This window comes from Vidua chalybeata, chromosome 1, assembly GCF_026979565.1.
Source record: "Vidua chalybeata isolate OUT-0048 chromosome 1, bVidCha1 merged haplotype, whole genome shotgun sequence".
In the NCBI taxonomy this organism is placed as follows: Eukaryota; Metazoa; Chordata; class Aves; order Passeriformes; family Viduidae; genus Vidua; species Vidua chalybeata.
In genome coordinates this window covers 128491896-128519170 of record NC_071530.1, presented here as the reverse complement: position 1 = coordinate 128519170, position 27275 = coordinate 128491896, and the positions used below count along the sequence as shown (strand labels likewise).

The window sequence follows — 27275 nt, the reverse complement described above, 5'->3', positions numbered from 1 at the left end:
AAATTTGCTCAAATTTGCCTTTCTGTCAGTGTCAAAAATTGTGTTATTACTAGGAATGATATATTATACCATCCCTTTCTTCCAGAGGATAAAGTTCTTTTATAAAAAAGCTGGAATATGACAGCAGTTTAATAAAGGTTTTTGGAGGGAGGAATGAAACCTCAGTTTGCAATATTTATATCTAAGAAACATTCTGATCAAAGCTAATATTTTTTAGGTTTTCTTTATTCATGTGGTTAAAAAAACCCCAAACATTTCAGTGAAATGAAACTTCCCCAAAAGGATTGTGAGCCTTTCGAAGTAACTGTAGGGTGGTTTTTTGTTTGTTTGTGGGTTTTTTGGTTTGTTTTCTTATATTTTTCTTATCTTTTTAGTTTTTTGTTTGTTTGTTTGTTTGTGGGTTGTTTAAAATATAATTTTAATGGAGAATTAGTTCAGGGTGAGTTCAAGGTTCTCAGGCAGAGGTGTCAAGTAGAGAGTTCTTTGGAAATAGCTGATTATGAATTTAATTAAAGAGTAACAAGAACATAAAAAAAAACCCCTTGTCCTTCTCCTCAGTCACTCTTCCAAGTTGCCTGAGCATAAAACCCCTGTCTAAGAGTAATGGAGTGGGAAATCCTGAACATTACCGAGGACTTGATTCTAACCACATCTTCCTGCAAAATTAATGATAGTCACAGCACCTTTGACTGGAATAGCCCAGATGGTGCAAAAATCTCTGAAGGATGCATTTCTCATCATTTAGAGTCAATTCTTCCCCGAAGGCTCTGTGTTACACTGATCTTGATGGGAGCTCATTGTATGCTGAGCTTCAGCACACTGCCATGCACTGCTAGACTTTCTGGTATCCTCTTTAAAAAAAAAAAACATTTCTTGAACTGCAGATTTCTCCTAATCACTATAAGCTATAGCACTACTGAAAACAGGAATTTCTTGGTCCCTAGTTTCATTTATCAGTTGATGGTTTCACCTCTGTAACTGCATGTGTATCCACCCCATCCGTGTGTGATCTCAGCTCAGGCTGCTTGCTCTCCAGCGCCTCATTAGGTGGCTCTGTCAGAAGGCTCACCCTGATAGTAGTTCTCAAGTTACAGGGATGGTTAGACAAGGTGAATGAGTCCTTTGTATGTTTCGAATCAGCAGTGTTATGAGATGTTCTGCAACTCTACACATTTGGAGCAAAGTGAAAGAACAAACTTTAGTTCCTGAAGCTGCATGTGTAGGTGGGGGTGCATGTTCCCAAGCTCTATTCACTAAGTGAATTAAAGTTCCTTTGCTTTGTTTTTCAGAACCAAAGAAAATGGCTTTGACAGAGAGCCTTTGCACTCAGAGCATCCAAGCAAGCGGCCCTGCACTATTAGCCCAGGCCAGCGGTACAGTCCAAATAATGGCTTATCTTATCAGCCCAATGGTCTGCCTCATCCCACCCCACCTCCACCTCAGCATTATCGTTTGGATGATATGGCCATTGCCCACCACTACAGGGACTCATACAGACACCCCAATCACAGGGACCTCAGGGACAGAAACAGACCTATGGGTAAGGCACGTTGATTTTCTGCATTGTTTTTATGGGTTTCTGTTTCCCTTGTAACTCTGTGTGAACCGGACATTTTTATCTGTAGTTCAGATATAGCCTTTATGGCTGTTTTTCCATCCAGCTGCTTTTAATGGCCTTATTTCAGAGCTGTATTTGTAAAAGTGGATTGAATTGTGTCTCTAAGTAAGAGGGTCAGAAATGGGAGGAACCTGTGTTTTCAAAGCTGCATGGATGACATGGACACTCAGGTGTATGGTAGGCAAGGATAGGTAGAGCCTTTCATTTTTCTTCTAATGTCAGATTTGTGATGATAGCAACATCAAAATAGCTTGATTTCAGCATTTCAGCTTAGAGCAGAAGAAAGTTGTTATCTTTCAGAGAAGTGTTTTGTGTGTGACATGTCCAGAGTGTGGAGGATGTGAACACCAGAAGCACCAGCCACACCTCACACAGCACGGTTTGGTTTAATGGGATGCCTGATGCTCTAGGATTTTGCTTCACATCTGCACTTACTGTTTTTCCTTGTTTAAAACAAATCTTCAGTAAAAGAGGAACACTTACAAATATTCAGCATCTGTATAGAGGAGGTTAAGCAAAGAACAAGTGTTCGTTCCCCTTAAGTGTTGATAATAAATACTGGCTTGGTTGTATCGTGTTGTCAGCTGCTCTGATATATGTGCTACATTTTAACCACATGTTGTTTAAACATCTGTGGAGGGATGAACCCTTAATGATGCTCTGTTGACATGGTAGTAATTACTGTATTTAGTGAAATAACACTGAGTTTATACTAATATTTTTTCAACTCTCTGAAGTACAGCTAGTATTATATGCACTGAGTTACCAAATAATTGCCTTGCTGACTTCAAGTAGTGCAAATGAAAAATTATATATTGTAGTATGTTATATTTATGTATATAATAATTGTATATAGTCAGAAAGAGCTATGTCCATTTTTGAAAGGTCATCTTTCAACCTGTAGAACTTACAGAATTGAAGATATTAAATTGAACAAAAGAATAGCATCTTTTGTGAAGAAAAGTACTAAAGAGAACTTAAAGCAAAGGTTTTTTTGAAGCCTTTTTTGTGTGGTGGCATTTCTGATGCTAGAACAGGTAATATATGATGTTTTTGTCTATAGGCTTTTTTTTCTTCTGTTGTTTTTTTTTTTTTTTTTTTTTTTTTTTTGGTTTTTTTTTTTTTTTTTTTCACCACAGAGGACTTCCAACGTGTTAAACATAATTTGCTCCTCTTTGGCAGGGTTGCATGGCACGCGTCAAGAAGAAATGATTGATCACAGGCTAACAGACAGAGAATGGGCAGAAGAGTGGAAACATCTTGACCATGTAAGGGCTTAATATCCGTTTATGTATAATTGTCTGAACAAAAGCTTTCTAAGATAGGAATTTAAATTTTTTATTTTAAAACTGATCTGAATTCCAGGACAGGTTTTGAAAGCTTTGCTTATTAAATCAGAAGGCTTGATGTTCCCCATTAGATACTTCATACCAGGCCTTGCTGATAAGTGTCTCCTGCATTATCCTAATTATTACAGTCTGCCAAAAGAGGAATGGACTTTCTCTATAAACGCTGGATCTGGGGCTTGGATTTGTTCCTGAATTTATTAGCTCTTGTAAAATTTGTAGGCATCACTTCTGGACCACATCTTGTGTCCTCTGCGGTGCCATGTAATACTAGTGGCAGGACTACAGCCTGTTCAGTTGTTTTCTCATTGTCTTTGCTCTTTTTCCTGTAAGTCCATATCTGTATAGTTTAGGATCACCAGTTAAAAAGGAAGAGATTGTCATTCTTAAAACAAGTCTAGAATTGTTCAGTTGTAGTTGAGGTTAACAGAGAGGGACTCATTCATTATTAAAACCCATGTACTCAGTACATTGATGTTTTCTTTATTATTATATCACTTATGAATAAAAAGTTCTTCTTTGGTCCTGTGCTTCATCCACTGCTGTGAACAGTTGTTGAACTGTATAATGGACATGGTGGAAAAAACCAGACGATCTCTCACTGTCCTACGGCGATGTCAGGAAGCAGACCGCGAGGAGCTGAATTACTGGATACGGCGGTACAGTGATGCGGAGGATTTAAAAAAAGGCGGAAACAGCAGCAGTAGTCATTCCAGACAGCAGAGTCCAGTGAATCCAGATCCAGTTTCGTTAGGTACAGTATCCTCATTGAAAATCGTGTACTGATTCTCTTTCAGCTCAGCTAAGGGATAGATGACATTTGCATTTGTTCTTCTGATTCATCTGTTGTAGTGATGATTCCTCTCTGCTGACTGCTGAATTCACTATAACTCTTATGCCCAAACAGTGGTGTTTCTGGGTGGAATGGCTTGAGGTTTTTTGGGTGATGCTTGGTAATTTGCTTTTTATTCAGCAAAGTCTAAGAGGGTGGAGTGGGAGGACAGACTGTCATGTAGAGGTGGCAGAGCAGTGAGATGTGCACTGACTCTGTCCCTTCTGACTCCTTCTCTTTCCTGATTAAAAAAATCTGTAGGTGCTCCTGGATTGTTTGCAACTTAAAACGAGGGCTTTCACCTTCTTAAATCAAATTACTTAACTTGGAAGTCATCTTTCTAAGAAAATGGAGTTGTAAAGAAATAGGCACTTCTTGGGTGTACATGGTTTCTGTTTAAGAAAGGAACAAGATCTGGAATGCTCACAGTCATGCACACATGATCCTCCTAGGTCTGTGTCCATAGCTGCAGCTTGTGCAGGTGTGTCTGAGGACTGTTTGTGTGTAGTTCCATGGAGCTGTGCAGGCCTTGGCTCAGGCAGTAGAGCTGGAGCTGGGTGGGCTGCAGCTGCCTTACAAGGACCAGACCAAACAGTTCCCCCTTGCAGACCTTCACAGTCACTCCCGCACAGTACCTCACACAACTACTCTAAGAGGACTCTGCTCTATAAAAGCAAGCTTTTAATTTGGGGGCTTTCTGTAAGTTACTAGTATTTTGGCCTTTTTCTACCCCATGTTCTCACTTTCGTGGCAGATCTGGTAAAGAAGCATCTCGGTGATATCTTTTTGTTGTTCTTGCTCTTTTGAAGACAAGAGGAGACTATGCTTGCTTGTCTAATATTGTCTTATAAAAAATAAATTGTCTGTATCCAATGTAATCTACTCAAAATCATCATAAATTGTGTTTGTTACTAGAATTACAGAATAGAATCAGTAGAATGTGTGTTATTTTGTAACTATATTTTAACTGTTTTCCTTTTGCCTTTAAGAATAACTTACTAAGTCGAAATTTTATTTAATTGCAAATAGAAAAACAGAGAAACAAATCTAATCCCATCTCCATCATTCTCTTAGTAAATTTCTAGAGTTACTACTGTAATACTGTAAAAAAACTAGAGGCACTACTGTAATATTTAGTGCCTCTTGATAACAAACAAATCTTTTTTGTGTGTGTGTTTCAAATTACTTGAGTCAATAGCTCTATAAATGTGCTCCAATAAGAAATGTTATAGAAATGTTTGCATAGTCCACTAGTAAGTCTAGTCCCTAGAGGATTCCTTCTCAGAAAGTATTCAGGTAATGGCTTGTATGAACAGTGCTAAATGTAATGTAAAGAAAGAGTCATAAATATGGCATATGAAATGTCAGTCACATCTGCAGCTTCAGGAAGAACACTTGTGAGTAGATCTAAAGAAGTGGCTTACTTCTCTAGTGAAGCTGTGATGCAAAAAGAGACAGGCCATGGTGCTTGCATACTTAGTAGGTAGAAAAAATGAATGGTAACTTGAGTTCAAAAACTTTCATCAAAACTTTCATTCATCAAAACTTTATAGATAATATTACAATCCAAGAAAAATAGTCATCACCTGAACATAAGATCAGGTACATAAGATAAAATGAAGATCAAGCATTACAGTTAGATCCCTATATTAGCATTTGTTTGTGTATTTGTCAAGATGAATTCTTGGAAAGAGCAAAGTCTTCTGGCTTAAAAGATAATCATACAGCACAGTCTTTGGCATTGGACACATCAGTCAGCTCTGCAGTACTGTGGGTACAAATTAACTGGTTGGAGTCCATTCAATTTTAACATGTCCACTTTGGTTATTTGGTTGAAAAAATATTTCTGAGACTCATAAACATGAAACTTGGATTGCTTCAGTGATGTAGTATCCATGCCAGTTGTAAATATTGGTAAGAAGTGCTTTTATGTCTGACATGACAGGGAGAAAATACTTCGGAGTCTATGGAAAGCTAATCCTTATATTTCCTCAAATCTGGTAGTAATCTAGTTAACAAAATGAAAACTCTTAACATTCAGAGATATAATGAAACTAAAGCAGTGTCTGTGAGCCTTGAGATGCTTTAGGGCTTTTTATTTTAGTTTTGAAGTGGGAAAAAAGGGATTGAAGAATTCCTGCAATATTTTAATTAAAGTACCACAGCATGTAAATATTGGGGTTTTGCTACAGAGATTCTAAATGTCAGTGATTTCCCTTTGTACCTTTTTTATGGGATTTTTTTTCAACAAGGCAATCCAGCCTTTAAGTCCATCCTGTCATCTCCACTAGCAAGAGAGGAAAAAAAAAGGGGGCCATATGGCTACATTATCTGTGCCTTTGTTTCTTTTTCTTTACAATTCAAATATCATCACTGAAGTGATAACTTCTCATTGCAAACATTATGCCACAGTCTTCATAGATAGGTCTTGCTGAAAAACTCTGAGCTGAGATCCAGCATGGATAGTTTGAGTTGAAAAGTAATTGAAGAAAATTCTGGTTGTCATTTTGAACCAGTAGACCTTTTTTCCTGTCAAAGATTTTTGTGCTTCTTTTATTTGACATCTGTGTAAATCATGTTGAGCCTGGAAGTTTGCAATATCTGATCAATATTTTTCTGTTGATATTTTTAATTAAAAAATTAAATTAAATACTTGATCATTCATTTTAATGTAATGTAATCCAATACACACATTAGCCAGCTCCCATTATTCTCCAAGAATGTGCTGAAGGTAAGAGGGTCTTTTCAGTCTGAATAATACATGTTTATGAAAGTCTAAAAATGACTCAGACTTTATATATATTCACTTGATTAACTGTGATGGTCTATGAAGTGAATAATACATCATCTGAGTCCTCCATTTCTGCTGAAGAATTTCAGTACTATATACTGCAGCAGGACTGCAACTTTCATCCTAATAGTGAATAATTACCCATATCAGACACTGTATACTGAAATACACACAGTGGGATAAATTAAAGATGAGGGTTCTTCAGCATCGTGGGTTATAAACAAGATCTATAACCATACTAAGTGCAGCTGTGGCTCTAGATAAGTGGAGCAGGCACACATCAGAAGGTCTGCAGCAGTGTTGATATTTTGTGTCTGTTGAATTTATCTGAATGGAAATCTTACAAAATAGAGTTCGAAATCTTCAACTGAAGAGTGCAATACCTGCAGGATTTGCCTCAGGAAACCAGGATTCTCAGAAGTGTAGGAATTTGTCAAAAACACACAGATTAGCCATTTCTTAATACACTTTTAGATGTTAACCCTTTGAGACCCTTTTTATTTTTTCTGAAGCTGTTCACCATCATGTTTTCAGTGTTAGCCAGAGCATTCCTGCCAACACGTCTGTTCATGCTGTGGTGATAAACCTGCTCCTTTGCCATTTGCAGATAATCAGCAGTGCTGTGATATGCATGATATTCTCAACATGAGCGAACCGTAATGCTGTGAATACCACAGTAACATTTATAACTTGTAATTCCAGAATGCAAAGCCTCTGTGATACTGGTCACTGATGACATTAAGTATTGCTCTTAATCCACTCTCTGCATAGGAGGTTTGGGCTAGATTGTGGCTTTGTGGAAGTGCATGCTGTTAGGGCTCCAACTGCAGGAACACTGTGTGTTCTCAGTGCTCAGTTCTGACGTGGCCTCTGCTTGAAGATGATTCAGTAATACAGTACCTATGTGGCTTTTCTTTACTTTTTCTTTTACAATGAGAACACAACAACTATATTTTTAACACAATTTCAAGGAGTGTTGCAATAGCCACAAAAATGTATTAGAGGGCAAAGAAGGGCAAAGATGTACTTAAAAATACTGGGAGCAATTGCCCTCAACTAGGTTTGCAAGGTAGTCTCATTCAGTAATGCCCACCTTCAGATCTCTGTCTCTATATTTCATTATGTGGAACTGGCACACTTTTGAACTTGACTCTTACGAACAAGGCAGTGAATATTTTTTATTTGTTGCTCTGAGAATTTTTTTGTTTGTTTTCTGTGTCCCACTAATGGTGTTACATTTATTATAGGATAGAATGAAGCAGAACTTGCATATGAAATATGGAAACCACATAAATACATAAAAAGGCATATATATTTCATTTGTTCAGGGCTGCTTATATATGGCTTTTATTATTTTTGAGCCTCAATATTCAGTACAGCATGTAGGGTATTATTATCACTACCCAAATTTTCATGAATGCAGTAAATTCTAAAAGATCATCAAAACATCAGCTGTTTATCTCCATTTCTTAATACTTTGTTTTCTAGTATGTCAGTGTCCAGTGTTAAAAACCTCAATTATTTTGTTTTGCCAACTTACCTTCTGTCCTTCTTTCCAAATGTGAATTAGGCTTTTTGAGATTATTGAACATTTCTTTTCCTTCTAAATTTTTCTATTCTGTTTTCTTGGGTTTGAGCCTTATGATCACATAAGAGTTCACATAATTTATTTGATCCTAGCCTTTCATCTCAGTTTCACTTCGCAGATCCATATTTATGGCTGTTCTTACAACTCTCCACATCCCTGCATGTCGCTCTCTTTCAGCACCTTTTCTCTTTATCTTAAAGCCACCAAAAATTTTCATTTGAATGTGAGATCTGAAATCAATGCAATTTTTTTGTTTTCTTCAAGTGTATTCTCCCACTCCAACAACTTTTTTACTATTTCACAAGTTTATTTCACATTACAATAGAAAATTCCAATACCATTTTTGATATCAAACGTCTCTTTTTTTTTAAATCTCATTTAAGCACTGACAGACAAGTACAGATTTTTCTCATATATATGTGCTTTTTATTTAACTTTCTCATCTTTTTCCTTTGGTTCAGTAGGACCTGGACTAATTACCAACACATGCTTTCATGCCTTGCCATGGATTTCAAGTAAATTCAGTAGTGTACATACTGTTGTTCTGCATAATGATATTGTTGCATTTTCACCATTAACAAACCTTTGTTATTATGTCTCACATGTAAAGCCTTTTCCGGTATCCTTTTCTGAATGATCTGCCTTGTCACTTCAGATTATTCTTATTTTGTCTTATTTCATTCAATTTCCTTCCAGGCAGCATTTACTTTGACTTCTAGGTGCTGCAGTTAGTTATTTAAATTATGTGTTGTTCTCATTATGGCTTTTTGCAGTTGCTTTTACATTCAGTATTTTAGGGACTTCACTCAGTTGTGTTCATCTTGATTTGAGTTTGCTAGATGTCCAAATTAACATCTTTTGTGCTTCAGTTTTAATGAGAAATTTTTGTGATTCTTAAGCTGAAGGACTCCTTACCTTAAAAACACTAATATGTAAGATTTATATCCCCTGGTCATTTCCTGTAGTTTAGGCTTAGAAAGAAGATTGTTTTCACGGACCCATCACCACTGACTAAACAACAGCCATGTTACTAAAATTTTTCTGGCTTGAAAAATATGGTTTTTATTTTCTTCATAAGTGCTTCTTGTCTTTTTTGTGCACCATTCCAAACTATGGGAAAGTGTCTCATAAGCTTTTGATTTAAGTCTTCTTGCAGAGGATCTCATTCCTCATGTAAATAATTTGTGGTTGGAATAAGAGCTTGATTGATGTTTATGTTTTGGAAATTTTAACAATTATCTGGCAATCTGGTCATTTATGTCATTGAATTCCATTTTTGGAAAGTCATGTGTACCAAAAAATCAGTTCCACATCTCTCTGTCCTTTTTCTTTCTTTTCTTTTTTTTTTTTCTTCCCCCAAAACGAAGAGCCATAGATTTAAATCAAGGTTATTCTCCCCTTGCATTGGATGGTACCTTAAATAGCAGACAGAAAAACTCAATAATACAAAGTAAAGGTATGAATGCAACAAACCTCTTGTTTTGCAACATTTGGAACCTGGTTGGGTCCGTTCCTGCAGGTATTCCATGGAGAGCAAACAAGAGTGGTTTAGTTTTTCACCTTTATTTTTCTTAAACCTTCAAACAATATTTTCTGCTGTTGCCTCTGTTCCCCTAACAGAACTGGCACTGTGCCTGTAAGTCTAAAAGCTTTTAAGGGGTGAAAACTGTACACAAGGCTATTTGTCATCTCCAGAATCATGCAAGCCAAGCCATACTGAGAATTTTCCCATTTTTGGTATCAGGTCTGAAATCCTCTATCAAGTTGATTAAACCAATATAAATAGCTGTTTTACAAAATCTACCCCCCCCCCCATATACAGTCTTATTATTTTATGCTTGAGAGGTGTGAAAGTCTGGCGACAATAATCTATTTTAAATTGTTGTCCCATACTTCAGTGACAAACAGAGGAGCTGGGTAAATCCACTCAGCTGCCTGTCAGATGGGAAGATGTACTCCCAGTCTCTGTCTGCAGATTTTCGTGCTAGAAACTACATCTGTGAAACAGTGCACAGGGATTCCCTACTCTCTGTTGAAAAAGCTCCTGTCACTTCCACCTTTGTTAGCTGCCTGCAATATTGTCATCTTTTAAAAGCATTTAAGTTTATGTGGGCTACTGTAAGTAAACAGTACCACATGTAGTGGTGTAAGAAATTATTTGCAAAACCTGATGTTTCACTTTTTCTTAAAAATACTGCTTTTTGAATAAAGTTAGTGAATAAAAGCTCATAAGATACAAAAATGAGTACATTTATTCAAAATTAGTATTCAAAGAATTGCAGGTATGCTCTTATATATTGTTATATTTCAAGCTCAGACATCAAAAAGGAATTTTATTTCTAGCAGCATCTCCAAAAACATTCAAACCTGTCTGTAATTTAACGAATCAAGGTATTTTCTTTAGGCAATTGAATTCTTACACACTGGTAATAGCAATCATGACAGTGAACTCAGTTTTATGTGTTTGGTTGGGTTTTTTTTTTTATTTTATTTTGTCCTCTATTACTTTGAATAATAGTTAATCAGTTTTTAAATTGTACTTGAAAGGAGCAATTTCAATTTCATCTGCTGAGGATCTGTATGCTAAATTTCAGGCCAAAGTGAATTTTCTTTTTATCATCTGATCTTAGTTCTTTGAAGTTCCTGTGGAAGGGATCTTGCCGATTTCAAAACTCTTAGGCCCAGGTCTAAAGGTTAAACCTTTTTTTTTTTAAAAAGAGAAGGGGAAAGAGCTGTCAAAATGTGATTGAAATATGTGGGTGAATTACGAGCTTCAGCTCCAGTGAGGTTGTTTGGCATCATGTATTTGGGGCCTTAACCTAAAGTTAAAGGTTCTGTTTTTCAAACTCTTGCAGCTACAGTTGCCAACATGGGCTCAGATATAGGAAAGTATAGCTCTGAACTTAGAGAAACACCCCTTTGCTTTTCTTTGGACTACTTATTTGATCACTGGAAAGACATCTTGACTTCTATCTGCACTCATCAGTACTCATTATTGTGCACAGAGCAGAAGTGCCGGACCTGCAGTGTTGCCCTTTCTTTTTCCATTTCATAAATACAATGAGAAAGGACAAAGAATGTCATTCCCTCAGTTTGTCTCGCAAAGCCTCCCTTAAAAGTATGAATACTGTCATATAGAGTTGTCTCAAAACACTGTAAAAGAAAAATAAAATTCATATCTTAACTTGGCTTAAGATGAGACATTCAAGTCACAAGCATTGATCTGGTCTATGTGACATTCATGAGCTATGGCCATGGCATGCGTTTTGTTTTGAGGAGAGAAAAGCTTCACTTGATTTATTTGTCTGAGCTATAATTAAAGAGAAAAGGTATTTTTCTCTAAGCCTTGTTCTCAACAAGCCAGCATTGCTTATGATGCTCTTTCTTTTTCCCTGTTCACCCCCTCCTCCTGCAGAATCTCATCGGGAATTCCTTCACAGGCCTGCGTCTGGATACGTGCCAGAGGAGATCTGGAAGAAAGCTGGTAAGAACTGTTTAAAAACACCAGCTTAGTCGTCTGGCAGCTGTGTGCAGTTGTTAATGCACTGATGTGAGGAATTGGGAGGCGGGGGAAGGGCTTACTAGTAACAAGAAGAAATTGTGTTTAATAATCTTAAACTGGAACTGATCGGGACATTAAATAATTTTATAATAGAAGCATCTGCTGCTATAATTAGGGGAATACCAGTACTTCCAATATGGACCCCTATTTTCGGGGCTTCTAATGGTTTCAGGCTGAAACTTGATATGTTAAAAGTTTGTCTGTTAGCAATTTAAAAAAAAGAGGTTAGTGTGGTTTTTTTTTTTTTAAGCTTCAGGGTTCTTACCTAGTTAAAGTAAGAATTCCCAAAGGAAGGAAAAAACCGAAGTACACCTGTTAAAAAAAAAAGACTTCAACTATGCAAAGTAACCATTCTTAATTTAAAAAAGATTTTGTGCCTGTCAGCCCCCAGTGAAGCCTGTGCTCATAAACCTGCAGAGTGTGCAATGAAGTCAGCAAGTTCACATCTCTGCAGCTGCTCTGGCTGTTTGCAGGGCATTGACAGCATCTGCCTGTGCCTGGAAAGCACCCTGGGCAGACGTTGTGCTTGTGCAAAGTTTTCTTAACACTGAAACTCTGCCTGAGCACAGGAGTTTCCTGGCGAGAATCCCACTCTGATGCTGGAGCTAAACCTTTGCTCTTCTGACACTGACATCAGAGCTTCCTTGTTTTCAGAGGGGCCAGGAGGCAGCTCTTGAACTCCTTTGAGATAGTTAAGGAGCTATTTATACACGCAAACCCCCCCCACCCCGCCCCCCGCTTGTGAACACCTGTATAAGCATGAAGTCTGCAGCAGCTGTCTGAGCAGCAGTTAATGATTAAATGGCAAATATGCAGCAGTGTTGATGCTTTCTGATCAAATCCCCTGTAAATGCTTGCTGCTTTCCAGTGTATTTTAAACTAGATACACAGCATACAGGTAAAAATGTTATGCTGTTATCTTGTTGCATCAGACAAGAAGCTGTGTTTTGTGTGTAACATGGGTTTATCGTGTAAAGTCTACGTTTGTCAATATGTTAATGTTTTTAGAACTATTGCATTTTCTGTGAAAAATAGTAAAACATTGTATATGTTCTTGGTTTTGTCCAAGGAAAGCATAGCATTTGTAGCTCAGTGCCAAGAATGTTTTCATATTGCCATATTTATGTTAACATGTAAAATGAAAAATACAAAAAAATATGCAATCCCAGGAAGTCTCACTAAGAGGAGCATTATTCTGTTGAATTTCAAAAACTTCAGTCCTCTTGCAAAATCTAGGGTTTGATGTCATTTGCCATCAGGTTATTTATGACTCATGGATTCAATACAATAGAAGAAAAAAGTTTCTTCATAATTAACACACGTTAGTTGAAGCTTTTGGCTTGAATTATGAAGTTGGATGTGCATTCACTCTGCATGTATTCAAAAATGGTAGTATACAGGACCTGTGATGTCATCTTGTGAACATCTATGTCAGCAGTCCCTTTGAAACAAAGTGTTTCCTTTGGTCCCATTTCCAGTCTCTTATTTTCAGGCTGTTGTGGGTTTAAATCAAGTGATTGTGCCTGTGAATTGGAGACTAAAAGAAGTATGACTCCGCAGGATGCATACCTGTATCTGTTACTAAGTCTAGTGAAACATCAGAAAGCATACTACTTTCATAAATCATGGTCCTGCATTTTTAGGAGGCTGGTCTCAAACTGGAGGTACCCACAGTTTCATGATGAAGGCAGTAAAGGTGCAATTCAGCTCTGTGAGAATAGGCCTCTGATGCCATTTGAGATGCTCCACAGTTTCCTGGTTGGGCAGCAACTCCCAGTCTAGAAGACTACAAATCCCTCACAAGCTATTTCTTTTGGTGCAGTGTGGATCTCTTTGTGTATCAAATGTCTGTAAAGACCAACGTGCAGAGAGCTGAATCATGTATGAAATTCTGTTTGGAATCCTGAATCCATTACATGAATGTGGCATAAAAACATGCTCAAAAGCATGTGGAGAAGGGATTCACTTTAAACTTTTGGAGATTGGTAGACTCCAGTGTAATTCTTTAAAATATACCAAGTGCTTTTGTGGCTGCTGGGGCAAGGACATATTATGCAGTACCTCATAAGGTAAAGCCATGTAAGCCCACTTCAGTTTCATTCACCAGTAGAAAGTGGTCGTCAGTGCCCTGATTCACTTCATTGAATTATGGACATGGGGATGAAGAATCCAAGACAAGTTCTTGATGTTCCTCAGTAGTCAAGAAGGAGGGAGGCAGGTATTGAGGATCAGTAAGATCACAGGTTGAATGACTTGCTCTCTGGGAGTACAAACTTCACTTTACTAAATACAGAGAGGGTCATAGGCCCATTGTGGGCTGCTGCAATAGCTTCTTCTGTGTCATGTCGGAACTGTCTTCCAGCCATCCCTGTCACATATGCCCAATGCCCATGGCAGTCCAGCTAAAAGCTCTGGAGTTACAGAAGAGGAATGAAATGACCATCCTTTGTTTCTACAAAGTCAATAAGGCTCCTGCACATTGCACAGAGTAGTCCTGAGACAGATGATGCATTTTAGGAGATAATGCTGAGATAACTCTTTGTCACCAACTGCCAATGGCCACCCTTGCCAGGGCTAGCCTGAAACTGAGATGATCCAAAATGTTGTGGTGGCACAGGACTGCACATCTGCCCACCACCTCTCTTTTCTCATCATGTGGACAAAATGCTGATGATGTGGGGGAGGTGACCAGGAGCTGGCTGGGGAGTCATCATTTTGGGTGAAAGATAAGCACTTCTTTTAAGTCTGCTCCAAGGACTTCAGACCATGCTGAGTAATTCCTGTTTGCACACAAGCTGTTTGCTTCCTGGAGCTTCTCTCATGTGTTAATGCTGCTCAAAGGGAAGGAAGATTTCAGTTGCATTCCTAAAATGACAGTGAATTTGTGCCAAGAATGCTTAGCAATGCTGGGAAGGCAGAGGATGCAGGTACATGCATCCTAGATACTTGGTTTTAAAAACTTGCAGATTTCTGCTGTTACTGGAATCTAATCACTCTTCCTTTCTCTGGACACACAGGGAAAGGAAGGGTGCTGATATCATTCTTGGTCTTCATAGCTCAGCATTGTAAAGGCAAATAAAAATCTCCTTTGCCATTGCAAACATATCTTAAACTATGAAGCTTGCATTTTATGTCTATAAAATATCAGTAGTATTTAGTTTGAGAAGCTGTGAAGAAGATCAATGATACAAATTTTTTTCTGGTTATTTACATGTTCATGAGTTTGTAATATATTGAAATAATGATGGTGCATTGTGACCTGACATATTTTAACTTATTTATTTTCACACTTATTATAGCACAATACAAATTCTGTCATCAAAGTTAATGGAAATAATAAATTCCAATCCATAGTTTAAGCCAGTCAAAAAGTATCAGTCAGGCGTATGGCCTCATAAGCACTTTCAGGCATCTTCATACAAGAGCATGAAGATCATGCAAGAACTGTTGCAAAAATCTTATACAATATAGAAGATATAATATAATTTTCAATTTCTCTATTTGGACTGAAAGGAAGTAGATTATCTGTGATGAAAAACTGCAATTAGAAGTCCATGTAAAAATGTTGGAGCATTTTGCTTCTGTTTATTATAAGAAACTGGCATTTCTAACCACTGCGCTGTAAAACTGAATTTATATAATGCAACAAAAGTGCATCATGTCATTCAAAGATCATTTCTATTAGTAGCAAATATCAGCAAGAACACAGATTTTCTTAAAGAAATCCACTTTGTCAGTAACTGCAGTTCATAGACACGAAACGCCTGTATTTAAGTTGCCTCATTTTTCTGAAAATGGTAATAAAATTGCATCTGTATGTTTGCCTGTGTATATTTCTTTTCTCATGATCAGTGAATGGTTACAGTTGGTAATAAATATTCAAGCACCTTGCAAATGTCCTACCAATTCCCTTTGCTGATCTCCGTGTGCCTGTGGGACTAGAATAGGAATGTATAATTTAAATATAAATTGCCTGATTTGCATATACAATTAGACTAGCTGTAGCTTTGATCGTAAGCAAAAATTATTGTCCTGTATTGCCACTTAGATAGAATTTTAATTCACCTTGAATATTCAAAGGAAATTAAGCCTTGGCTGTATGGTTGAAGGGTATGATTTTTTCCTCTCCTGAGGCTTTCCCTAAACAACATTTATGGTAGGGTAATATAAGGGCATATTTTCAGCCTCATAAAAATAAAGGCATAAGTTTTATCTGTAAATCCCTCCCCACTCCCTTGAAAACTTCAGTTGAAACATCTCTTGCAGATATGCACACATGTAACATGCACACATACTCCTCAAGAGAGCTCTTCTTTCATTTTAGTTCAGTATTAGTCAGTACAAGGCTTAAAATTAAGACTTTATTGTAATTTCCTTAATAACTGAAAATGGAGACGTCATGTAGACATTATTTTAAAAATAATACATACAGAGCTATCACATGTAACTCAGGAGAGTGACTGAGTGTCTGTACATTAGTGTTATGTCTGCATGTTCGTGTACACAAGTACATGGGCTAAATACATGGACCAAAACTCAAACACATAACACCATTTCTAATACTTAGATTTTAATCTACAGTAAAACATTTTTAATAGAAATCTGTAGCTTTAATTAAACAGAACATTTAATTAAGGTGGGTTTTAAGTGCATGAAACAATTAAGTGCAAACACTTGAATGAAACATGTCATAATTAGTTTTAATAGAGTGTTAATTGGTACTAGGTTTGCCAAGTTAATAATTACTGCTTATTAAATTTTCAATTAATCATTGTCATTTTGCTTTGAATAAAGATGAAAATTAGATAAACTAATTCAGGGGGAGGATGGTTTCCTTGTTAATTAGAGCAGTTAATTAAAAAAAAAAAGAAATTACTTGTTTTAGTTGTCAATTAAAAGACTGTTCATTAGTAAAATCTTTGCACTCTTCCTGCGTCAAAAGCCAAATAACTAATTTGAGACAATCCATGTTTTCTGGAATAAAAGATATGACACTAGTATGTACCAAAGAAAGGACTCATACTATCATAGTTGTTTTACAAGAAGCATGAAGGTTTGACTTTAATGAAGCAGGTTGCCCCTGCTCAGTGTTAATTCTCATCTAAAATCTTGCTGGGCAGGGTGTACTCAAGAGCTCAGAAGAGCCAGGAAGTCAAGTCTTCAAGTATAAACACGGATTTGAAGGACAGATCAAGAGGTCAAATGAATGTTAATAAACAATTTTTTTTCATAAAATGATATGTTAAAGAAAAGATACTAGAACATTGATTTAAAATTTTTAAGTAAACTCTTGGGGTTTTTTTAATATTGTATATTTATTTTTTTAACATATGGGGAGAAAAAATTGTTAAAAACCATAAATCCTGTCTTAATTTTCCTGAGCTTAAAAATACATTTTTAAAAAAGTCTGTAATATGTCTTAAATAATAATTATTGTCAAGTATATGCATATATCTGCTGTGCTGCAAAACTAATTTTTCAGTGTTCAAAAAGATTGCAAATAAAACGGACCAGAGATCTGAAATGATTGTACTAAAAGAAGTACTGCCTGAGAATCAAAATAGCAAGAATCATTACTAGTGTTAATGAATCTCTACTAGTGGCAAGGATCTCTGCTAGTGGTAGAGACTTCGATGATGGGGAAGAAGAGAAGCACCTCAGTGCTTCTTGAGGATTCTTGAGGAACCAGGTTCCTCTGTGTCCTACTCAGAATGAAGATTGTCATTATAATTGAAAGCAATCTCAACGTAATGATAACGACAGCGATGCATTTCCCAGGAAGGCATGTCCAGATGTGCTGTGCTGACGCGGGTTTCTCCCTGCTTTGCAGAGGAAGCTGTCAATGAAGTGAAGCGCCAGGCGATGGCCGAGCTGCAGAAGGCGGTGTCGGAGGCCGAGCGGAAGGCTCACGACATGATCACTTCGGAGAGGGCCAAGATGGAGCGCACTGTTGCCGAAGCCAAGCGCCAGGCGGCAGAGGACGCCCTGGCTGTCATCAACCAGCAGGAGGATTCGAGTGAGGTAAGGGCCTTGCTGGGCAGGAGTCGCTTGTGCCTGCAAACCAGAGGTGTGTCTGAGCTGGCTTTAATCTGTGTGACACGGGCATCAGAGCCTGCTATTAACTCTTTGCACAGCTGTTCTGGGTGTGTATTTCAGGCATGCACCAAGTTCCAAATTCTCTTGGCTATGTTGTAATCTGAGCCCAAAATAGCTAGTGAACTTGAGCTCTGTTCTCACCTTTTAACTGCTGCTCAGGGTTACATATTATGTTCTAACTTGACTTTTCAGTAGCTTCATTTTAAAGCTCTTCAAACTACCATACTGAATAGATAAAAAGATGCTCGGTGGAAAACATTTGACACTGAAATCCAATTGAAACAAAGAAATTATTCATTAAATAGATTGTAGAGCAAGGTGGCTAAAAACATATCTGGGAAAAGTGTTGGATGTAGAAGTGATTAGCAAAAGATGATGGTTCCTGCAGGACAGAATGTGAATGTAAATTTGCAAGTGTTTCCTTATTTTGAATGTATTGCTTTGGCTGCAGGGAATATTTCAGAGTTGAGGAGTGGGCAAAGAGCATTTGGTAGAAAAGAAAATAGACTGAGAGATCAAAGAGTAAAACAGGAATAGGTATGTTAAGCCTTGATGTACTTTCAGACCTGAGAGTGGAAACCTTGAATTGTTATGATACAGGATATCTGACACCATGACTATGTAGAAGCTGGGAGTGAAAGAGCAGTGTGTGTTTGACCAGTGCTGCATCAGTCTAGATAGCAATTAAATTTTATGCTTGTTAAAAAAAAAGGAGTCCCAAGTTAAAACTGCCCTTAAAAATGGACATGACAAGGAAATTTTGTCAGTTAGAAGTTATTTGTATATAATCTCCATTTCTCAAGACCACTGAAATGAAAGAGCATTACCTTCATGAAGTATTTATTGTTTGTATACTAACATCTTGACTGTAGTAAACCCACTTTTTGAAATAACTTCTAAACAGCAGGGAGTTGGGGAAACGAGTAGGTGACAGTCCCTGTTACATGGGGACGTACATTTGTGTATGCTCATGTCTAAACACTTTGCATGGGCTGGATGAGCAGTGTTGTAGAAGGGTCACTTAAGTTGAGAGATGCAGATGAGCTACCTGCAGCATGCTGAGAACACTGGCAGAAATCACCAGCACATAAGTCAGTGGCATGCTGCAGTATGCATCTGTAGTTTGAGGGAGCGTAAGTTTTTAATTCATACCAGGCTTCTCTGGAGATGAAAGACCATTGTGGGATCACTGAACGCCCAGAGTTTCTCCTTAATGTGTAGCAGATGAATAACAAGGAGACAAAAGGAATTGATTTTCAGCATCTGAAAGTTTCTCAGGAAGAAAGGGACTAGGGGAAGTATATGTACCCTTTAAGCACTAGCTGTTCCATTGTAGATTAAATGAGACATAAATTCAATTTATTGGACTTTTGTATCTAAGATACTCGAGGACATTTTCCCGCACTGTTCGTAGAAAGGGCATTTTTCTGACATAGCATCATTAAAGAGCTTTCATTTTGTATGTGTATGTATACAAGAAACTCCTATTGTTAAAACCAAAATTCCAAAGGTAAATACCTTTGGAGGAAACAGCAAATTAAATCTGTTTAGTGAACTGATATAGCGTGAGCAGGACAGAGGAAGTACTTACGTGCCAGTACATCCAGCCCATTTTTCCACAAGCAAATGTGTATCCAAAGGAATGTGTAGAGAGTTTGTGTGCTTTGATTTAGTTCTAGGCAGTTAAAGTTCTAGAAAAAGCCATGTAACTACATTTTTACTTCGGCAGCAGAACTGATTATAAGGTTTTTCACGTTTTGGGAAACAGGACTTTGGGCAAACAATTCTTTTAATTGCATTCTAATGAAATGTGGCTGTTAAGGTTATAGATGTTCTCAGGGCTGTGTGTCCTCAGGGAGGTTACAAGCCTCCTGGACCTAGAAATGAGGTCTAGTGTCCTGATCCTGCAACTTTCACACCTGTGGTCATCAGGCTGTTTTGAGGCTCAAGTTTTAGTAAGCCATCAGAGAGAAATCAAGTCTGACATTTTGTGTTTACAGGTGATTGATTAACTGTGAAGGGAGATGATGGCAATGCTTATTTGAGTTAGATGTATCTATTTATAAGAAGTTCCTCTTTGGCTTCTAATTACGACCAACTCCAAACACTTAGGGCAATGCTTCTCACAGTTACCTGCTAACTCAGGCTGGTTTAGATTCCTTTGAGGGTGACTTCTGTAAGAATGGACTGGACTTCCCTTCATCTTTGGGGACAGGAGATCAGTTTGCCAGTGTTTGAAAAGTGTTTCTTCAGAGATGAGACTGTGTTTTTCAGGTTTGACGAATAGAACTCCACATTTGTTTTGGTATTAATTACCTCTTGGATCTCTCTGTGGACATTGATCCTGATTTGTCTAGGTTTTAAGTCTACATAAACTCTCTGTTTACAACTTTCAGCAGAACACTTGCAGCAACACAGATTCCTGCTCGCTTAAGACACCAAAGTAACATTTCTAGGGCTAAAATATTTCCAGTTTCAAATCTGAGACTGTTCCAGTGCAGCCTCTAAATTCTTGTAGGTCCAGGGGGAATGCTGAGCACCTCTCCTCATTCCTTATCCTTGCTGGGGCATTGCTCCAAGGCATGCAAGAAAACTCACTATAGGCTGCTATATAACCTCCATGCAGTTCCTGACAGAATTTCTCTCTTGGGTGTCATTATTTCTTTTGGCTGTTGTAACTATGAATGGAGATGAGAATTTGATGCCAGATTTGTAATGTATCAGATACAATTTTCTACTGATATGGCCACTCCCGTCTATTGGCAAGGATTCTCCCTTGATTTGTTATTCAGTAAAATGCAGCCTGGACCTAGCTGAGGCTTCTTGAAGCTGTTCTGGTGTGATAATTTTGTGGTATGATTTTTATTGCAGTCTGCTGCAGTTCTCAATGTGATAACTAGTACCAAGACTCAGGATTTTTGTGATTATTATAATGCAGCCTCCTAATCCAAGACCTTTCAGAGCTCTCACAAAGAAAAGTAGATCGGATTTTTGATATTTTTTGATGGTGTTGCTGATTTCTGTGTTGGGTTGGGGTTTTTTTCTGGTTTTGCTTGGTTTTTTTAGTATTCTGTTTTGCTTTGTCTTAAACCCAGAAAAAGTAGGATCCCTGAGTGCAAGATTGTCTTCAAGTAAAAAAGTGAAGTTGGGCATATTAAGATGATGAGATCAAAATTCCAAAACTAAGGGAGCACAAGACAGTAAGATGACTGACAGGGGAGCTGTAATATTCAGAAGCATCCTGACTTTTAAGAAGTGGTTGGCAAGATTTTGAGAATGACCACATTACGTAGCATAGGTAGAATTTCTGACTCTGACTTGAGCTCCTTTGTTCAACTGTTGCTCTTTACTTATCTTAGAGTTGTTCAGCATGGTTTAACTAGCACTCCCACTGCTTCAGTGTCTGTGCATTTACTTTCTAAACATTTTCATAGTTTCTTAAGATAAGACCTTGCAACTGACCAGCTAATGTTCATGCTTTTCTGTTGAGGACCAGCTGACTGAGCAGACTGCTGCTGGAAAGCAAAAGGACCAGGACAAAGCCTACCTGTCAGCATGGCTGTTCTGAGCCACGAATTATTTCTTTACCAGTTCCTTACAGTTGCTTGACAAAAAATGACCCATTCATCAGTAGTTGGCTTGGCTAAGTACAGAAACATGTGTGAGCAGCCTACTCTGTAATGACTGCTGTGCTTGCTTTGGCTGCAATGTGCTGCTTTGCAAATCAATTTTAATAGTGAGGGTGAACAGTTTAGCAAAGAGACTGACTGCCCAGATTGTAAAGCAGGAGTGGGATCATCAAAACATCTGTCTTTCTGGTTTGGTATGAAATGCCACTGAAAAATCTGACACTCAGTGTTATCCCTCAGTTTTGAGTAGGTTGGGGGCTGGGGACAGAGAAGGAACACAAATGTTTCAGTTCCCTCTACTTAAAGCAGATGCTGACATCTGCTCAGATAAAACAAGTATGTAACTGGTCCAACACTGCTTTTAGGAGATGTGTAATGTTAGGGCTTGTTTATATTGCAGCAGTTCATGTTGTATGTGAATATCACACCTGACATTTTGAAGACAGCTGGGTTCAATCTCTGCTGACCAATCCATTGAGACCAGGACCATGCCAGCAAACCTGACTCTGAGCATCAGATGGTGTGATTCAGGCAAGCCTACTTTTCAGGCTGGTATTAAGTTTAATACCTATGTCAGCTAATGTTTAACTTTTTGGCATCATCCCCTGTAGTGGTGGGTAGTACAGAGGCACCAGAGCCATGTGTTCTGCACAGGATCAGTCCAGATGTGAAGTGAGCATTGGCACTGCCCCAGACTGCTAAGCTAGGCCTGGCTCACCAGCTTGCACGGCTCTTCTGTGGGCTGCTCCGCACTTGTGTTTGCAGGATTTAGCTACTCTCATGACTTGTATGAAAGTTCTTGTATTTCACTCAATAAACAGTGGCTTGGGCAAGCCTTGAGTGTTCTGTGATAGGTGTAACATTACTAGAAACATCTAAAAGTTTGAATGTCATTTTGACACAGTGTGGGAATTTCAAAGTACCAATATATTTCCCTTTCTAATGACTCTTGTATAAAATTCTCATAAACAACTTTGCTGGATTTTTACACTGCTATTCAGCAGCTCATACAGTTCTCATTTACGCCCCTGTGGTTTCAGTGCTTTCTAGATGTTCCTTTTCTTGTGGTTAGCAGTGGTAGAGTTTTGAATGTCATGGGCATTGCAGAACTGGGAAAAATCTGGGTTCTTCATACCAGCCATGCTTCCTTTCATGGTAAACTGGGGAAATCCAGAATTTCTCAAAGATGACAGAACAAAGGGGTTTTTTTTATTTATTTAAGCAAGCTCTATACTAAGTCTCAGTTGGAGTGTCAGAGGAAAGCAAATACTCAATTCTGGTTGAATATTTAAGAGATTAAAGCAATAGGATGGGCAAAATTACTGACAAGTGTATGTTTTGGTACTGGAGAACATAGAAATGGAGATCTTTTAAAATTTTTGATGAGGGCAAACAGGAGTGTTTGAAGACGGAAGCTTAAGTGCATGAGAATTGAGGGTTTGACCTAAGATAAGGCTCTGACCTAAGACTGATGTCCCTTGTCAGTTGAAAGAGGAGGATGAAATATGATCAGCGGCATAAATCCAGACTGAGATTCCCATCTGGTGTAATTTAGCTCAATTTCATTGAATTAATCCATTTTCAAGGTAGTGAATTTAAATTGAATTACATAGTCTGAGAATCTAGCTTTTTTGTATAACCTCACTGTATCACAGGCAAATCAACACAGAGTTAAACTGCAGTCCAGTCCTTCTCATAGTTTTAGCTATGTCTGGAACTCTATAGAGCATGAGATGGAAGTGCAGCGTAGGAGGTCACTACCTAAAGACAGAATATATAGACCAGCAGAGGCTTTGAGAGATTGGCTTCTCCCTTTTCCAATCCACGATCAACTCTAGCTGTACCATTCCCCCTGCTTTTCCTGTGCTTTAATGTTGGGGATTCTCCAACATCTCTAGGCAATTTGCTCCTGTTCTTAACAGAATTTTGATCCTGTTACTTCTGCTAATCCATGTAGAGGTGTATGTAGACATTCACTGCAGTGATGTTTTGGTGCTACTGCCTCTTTTCCGCCTACCATCTCATATTTAAGACTATGAGTTCATTCAGTCTCTTCTCACAGCTTATATTTGTCTGACTTCTGATTAATCTGGCTGCCTTTCTTCAGGTTCTTTCAAAGTCTTGTTTGTCTTGCTTGATTTTCTGTATTTGAAGTGCATCATCTCAACCTTGATAGGCCTCCCAGCTGGATCTTGCCAGTGATAGGAGATAGTCTTAAAGGCAGTAAGGCAGTCCGTAGTTGTGGCCATATGCCCTTGTATGAAGATTGCCATCTTGTCACCAACATGACACTGTGGCCATCTGTTGTCCAAGATGCTGTGTATGCACCTCAGCGAGAGTGCTCCGTTTTGCTGGTACCTGCTAGAGCATCCCAGGAAGGAAAATACCCTGAGTATGTTCAGTCCCATAGCTTTGTCTGTGATAGCTGGATCTGCTGGAAAGACAGGAGCAGCAGGGGCATATGAAGCACAGCCCAGGCTATTAGCTGGCGTCTCAAGCCGGGCTTTTCTTTGGTAGAATTTGGGGTATCAGCCAGTGCTGTGAACAGAAAGCATTTGTTTCCAAAGCTTGTGGTGCCCAAGCCTGATCTTTGCTGCTCTTTTTCACTACTTGCACATGGGAAGGAGCAACAAATGGTCAACAAACAATGGTGAGGGCTGTGCGGGACAGGGAGTTCTGCGCATCAAATCCAGCTGCTGTCTCAGTGCAAGCTCCCTCTGATGTGTGTGTTTGTTTATGTTAATTTGCATTGTAGTAATTTTTAAATGCAATAAGTTGCTGCATAAATGTGAGATGTAAAATTTATTTTGAAATTCTTGTATTTTATGTGATTTTATTCCCACAATTATACTAAAGCTGTAATGACCTGTTAAATTAGAAATAATATGTCCAATGAACAAAATCACATACCAAACAATGTAGGATACATTAAGTAATCATGTAAGGAGCCAGCTTAGTACTTCACCACTTCATTAAAATCTTGCACCTATGTATCACTTTTCACGTTCTGTACAGTCTGATAGTTAACTGATGACTATTTTAATAAGTAAGTTGAACCAATACTGTTAGGACTAAACTACTGACATCAATATAGATCATGTGGTAAGATACTGAAATACTATGTGGTGGCTCTGGTCACATCTGGAGTCAGATCTCTATGTGCTCCTCAAAAAGAGAAGCAGAGTGAAGATTCTTTGGATGCTGGCCTATATTAACTAAACAGACACTTGAATAAGTTTGACACCCTCATAGTAATTCCCACACAAATAAAGCATGAACTTCAATGTTGCAAAGAGATCTGCACGAGGGAGGAATTCCTGCACCTGGGCATTTGCTGGCTGGCTTCAGCATTATTCCACGTGGGAGGAAGTGTCTTTTCGCAAAAGTCTACACGGGGATGTTTGTACATGTGCATTTGTTTTCAGATAAGGGAATAAAGGGAAATATGGACTGAACCCATGGCTGGCAATTTAGTTGGAAGCAAATAGCTGGGAGGTTAGCAGGCATGGCAATATGTGGAAACTGTGCAAGTACAACTGGAGTAGAATTACACCATGATTACCGATCACAATACAAGCAAAATGAAACTTTCATTAATATGAAAGAAACAAAGAAATATTGTAATATAGAAATGGAATATATACTAAAAAATATAAAATAAATAAAATATAGATACATATAAAATACAAAATATAAATATATGAATATCATATATAATAAATATTATAATAAGGAAATATTAGTGTAGCAAAAGAAGGAGAATCCAGGTACATCACATTTAGTTATCTTTCTGGTTAACAGGATGAAATGCTAATATGAAATGCTAATGCAAAAATATCAGGTCATTTTGGTGTATGCATAAATATGTTTATATGTGTACATGTCCATGTACAGTGGTCTAAATTACTGACAGTTATTTTTCATTGTGGAGATAAAAGGTTGTTTAAAGAAAAGGTATCTGCAAATAGTATAAATATTCTTTTCCAAAGGTGGATTTACCTCTCTGGCACTGGACAGACTGTGAGCAAATGAACCTGAAACAATGACTACTGAATCAAAACCAGGTGATGCCTGGTTCAGACAAGGAGTCTGAATTCCTGACATTTAACTACCAGAAACATCTGTTTCTGTGTGTTGGTAATTCCACTTTTTTTTAAAGTGTTTTTAAAGATGGGAACAATTTTATGAATTTAAAAAAAAAAAGTCCCCAACACATATATCTGTAATTACCTGGTATAGTCTGTGTGTTTAATCAGTATAAATTGAGAATGCCATGTACCTTTGATTTCAATCTCAAAGAACAATTGGGCACAGGACAGTCACTCTTGCCCCATTTGCCAGTATATGCCTACGCAAAAAAACCTGAAAAAACAGAGCAACCAACCCTCCAAAACAATGAAAACCAGCAAAAAGAGGGAACATGGAACTAACACAGGAATATTTTCTAAAGCCACTTGATACTGATTAAAATTCTAATTTCCGTAAAATACTGGTTTGGATTTAGGTCTTTGTTTCATTCTGCAATTGGGATTTTTTTTTTTTAAGTAGTTGAGGAATATCACTTAAAGATTGGCTGTGTTCCAGCATCCAGCTGGCAGAGCTATAGAGTGTGTTAAAGTGAATACACATATTCTGCAGTGGCTTCCCCATCCTGCCAAAGATTTAGATTCTAGCTTAACTGTTCACTGCCAGAAGTGCCACTGAGTCAAATGGTATTACTCAGATGATTAAAAATTAGGTTTTCCTAGGGTAGCAGGTTTTCCTAGGTCAGCAAGTTTTACTCGTGTGTTAAGTCATTTCTTCCCTTTTTTGTCTTGCATTAGTTCCTCTCCACTTCTGGAGAAGCGCTTTTTTGTGTGTGCATGTTTCATTATTTGTTTTAATAAATTTTTAAGAGGAGCTAGCAGAGGTTTTACTGAAACTTCCTATTAGTCAGCATGCTGCTAGTTGCTGGATGTGGGACATACTTGGAGTTTGCATATTAGTACTAGCAAAGAGCTGCTTCTGTTCTTGCCCAGCTTCTGAGACAGAGTCCTCCAGGTGACTGGAGCTCCTGTGGAACAGGTTCAGATACCCAAGGTAGCACCGACTGTTTCTTCAGCTGTCCATAGGCAGGGGGCTGACCCGCAGTTCCCTGCCAGATGTTTTTACTGTAAAATTTAGGACATTTAGCTAATTTAGGACATCAGCTAAAATTTAGCTAATTTCTCCCATCTCCCTCCCCTTTTGCTTCTAGAGTTGCTGGAACTGTGGCCGGAAAGCTAGTGAAACCTGCAGTGGTTGCAACACAGCACGATACTGTGGCTCATTTTGCCAGCACAAGGACTGGGAGAAGCACCATCACATCTGTGGACAGACCCTCCAAGCCCAGCAGCAAGGAGAGACACCAGCAGTGAGCTCCTCCGTGACACCCAGCAGCGGGGCCGGGAGCCCCATTGACACTCCACCAGCAGCTACTCCGAGGTCCACCACCCCGGGAACCCCTTCCACCATAGACGCGACTCCTCGCTAAAACTGAACTCGAAACTCCGAAAACAAAAACACAACAGAAAATGAAACCAATTCCTCATCCTCAGATGCGCAAAGATTTTAACTGAACTGTCATATTTCAATACTTCAATAAAGAAAGAACTTACTGTATCTTGGGGTGGTAGAAAATACAGAAGGCCAGTAACGGGTCATAATGACTTATTGTGGATAACAAAGATATCTTTTCTTTAGAAAACTGAAAAGAGAGCAGAGAATATACACAAAATGATAGATTTGACCTCCTCCCTGTTATTTTCCAGTAGCTGGGATTTTAAACTAGATGA

The 27275-nt window shown here is 38.2% G+C and overlaps 1 protein-coding gene across 2 annotated transcripts in view; it reads left to right on the top strand.

Annotated features, from left to right (window-relative positions):
* The window catches only part of RUNX1T1 (RUNX1 partner transcriptional co-repressor 1), a 115100-nt gene that overhangs the window by 84319 nt on the left and 3506 nt on the right, over positions 1-27275 (top strand). For both annotated transcript variants that reach the window (XM_053944263.1, XM_053944254.1), the window contains 6 exons: positions 1290-1540; positions 2801-2886; positions 3517-3718; positions 11591-11659; positions 17568-17758; positions 26699-27275. The exon at positions 26699-27275 is cut by the window's right edge and continues 3506 nt beyond it. In XM_053944263.1, coding sequence (XP_053800238.1) covers positions 1290-1540; positions 2801-2886; positions 3517-3718; positions 11591-11659; positions 17568-17758; positions 26699-26974 — 1075 coding nt within the window. In that variant the 3' untranslated portion in view covers positions 26975-27275. The remainder of the gene's footprint in view (positions 1-1289; positions 1541-2800; positions 2887-3516; positions 3719-11590; positions 11660-17567; positions 17759-26698) is intronic.